Below are 1,671 nucleotides of genomic sequence, written 5' to 3' on the forward strand. Positions count from 1 at the left end.
CACATGTACACATGCACACCCCACCCCATACACACAGAGCATGTGTTGACCAAAATTCCTTAGTCATGTGCCCAAAGGCAGCCACAAGAAATGTATACATAATTGCATTTTGTAGTTCTTTACTTGTTATTTGTGGTAGTTAGTACTTCTTTTAAAAGAGAAATACCTTATAGGACTGGAAGTGATATCAGGGTCACGAGCTGTCACTTGCCCAATCACAGAATTTAGAGCAGCATTTTCATGAACTTCAAGGAGGTAAGTCGGTGAAGAGAAGACAGGAGGCTCATCCGCATCCTCAACCACAATTTTGACTGTTGCCGTATCTTTAAAGGGCCCCCTGCCGCTGAAACGAGGGTCAATATGGACATTGGCTGCCTCTACCTTCAGAGTATAGGATTTTTTGGTCTCAAAGTCCAGAGGCTGTTAAGAAATGACAAAGACGAATGTTTCTCACTAATGACCACAGCAGCAAGAACAAATGAGTATAATGCTGATGGATGAAAGTTATGTGCATTTAAGCCCATTTGGAAGCCTTAATGGGATCACACTCCATTCCCCCAGATTCAACCTGTAAATTTTACAGGCATTTATTGATATCTGTTTATTATACAAGCTCAGTGAATCTAATCTCCTATTGTTTTGTTTTGTTTTGCTCATTTCACTTGGAATTCACAAAATATTCACGGTCATGAATTGTGCCATCAAAATTTCACTTCAGAGTCATAATAAAATTTTACTAGTGATGGCATGAACTGCATACTAATCAGCCAGTTAATCGGGCCTCTGCTGGTAGGAGATAAGGCGGCATTGAACACAATCTCTATCTGGGAAGAACATTTTATTATTTCTGCAACAGTGTGTGAAATGTAAAGAATTAGAAATAATCATTGTTTAGTCCAAGGAGACATTATAAAGCGTAATTTAGCACTAATCCCAACAAAGAGTGTTTTCTTATTTCACTTCCAAAGCATTGCTACTCTATTGATCATGTGGCTAAAATGAGGTTTATTATTTTTTAAGAAGTTCTCTATTATGAGTATTATACTATGAAGTAGGTGGGCACATAAAGAAATACGTATATAGATACATGTGTACTTGCGTTTATATTTAGAAGAAGAAAGAGTGAGAGCAGTACAAATAGATAACGGAATTTGGCTGTGCCCCCACCAACCACTTAAAGGCAATTTGAAATTACCTCATTTCTGACATATTAATACTTCATCCCCTAAAAATCCAAGGGACTTCAGCCAATGAGCTAGGTATACAGAGCTAGGTAAAAGAAAAAGTTCCCCTTAAGTAAAACAGATGTCCATCTGCATCAGAACCCTTACAGTCCAATGCTTGGCAACTCATAATACTACAGATTTCATGGATGCAAGTTTGCGATGCTTCAGAGAAATAGTTTATGCTTGCATTACAATTTATCACAAAAAACAGAACTTTAATCTGCAATGTAGACTTAAGAAAAATAAGAAGCTGAAACACAAACTGGCATCAGTCAACTCTTTCAGAACTCCTGTGCAAGCTTAAATATATATTCTTATTTCGAAATTTTGTGTTGACTTTTATATTTGAATTCAGATTGAACAGGACTTGGCTTTATAATTTTCTTAAAATATTGTCTAGTAAACAAGGCAAACACTTCCCTGTCTATTCTGAAATTACTAGGCA

At 36.7% G+C, this 1,671-nt stretch overlaps 1 protein-coding gene across 2 annotated transcripts in view; it reads right to left on the minus strand.

Moving 5' to 3' along the window:
- Nucleotides 1-1,671, minus strand: part of CDH8 (cadherin 8, type 2) — a 208,472-nt gene that overhangs the window by 168,724 nt on the left and 38,077 nt on the right. For both annotated transcript variants that reach the window (XM_008572712.1, XM_008572713.1), the window contains exon 4: nt 167-420. In XM_008572712.1, coding sequence (XP_008570934.1) covers nt 167-420 — 254 coding nt within the window. The remainder of the gene's footprint in view (nt 1-166; nt 421-1,671) is intronic.

Source organism: Galeopterus variegatus, unplaced genomic scaffold (genome assembly GCF_000696425.1).
Source record: "Galeopterus variegatus unplaced genomic scaffold, G_variegatus-3.0.2 Scaffold826, whole genome shotgun sequence".
In the NCBI taxonomy this organism is placed as follows: domain Eukaryota; kingdom Metazoa; phylum Chordata; class Mammalia; order Dermoptera; family Cynocephalidae; genus Galeopterus; species Galeopterus variegatus.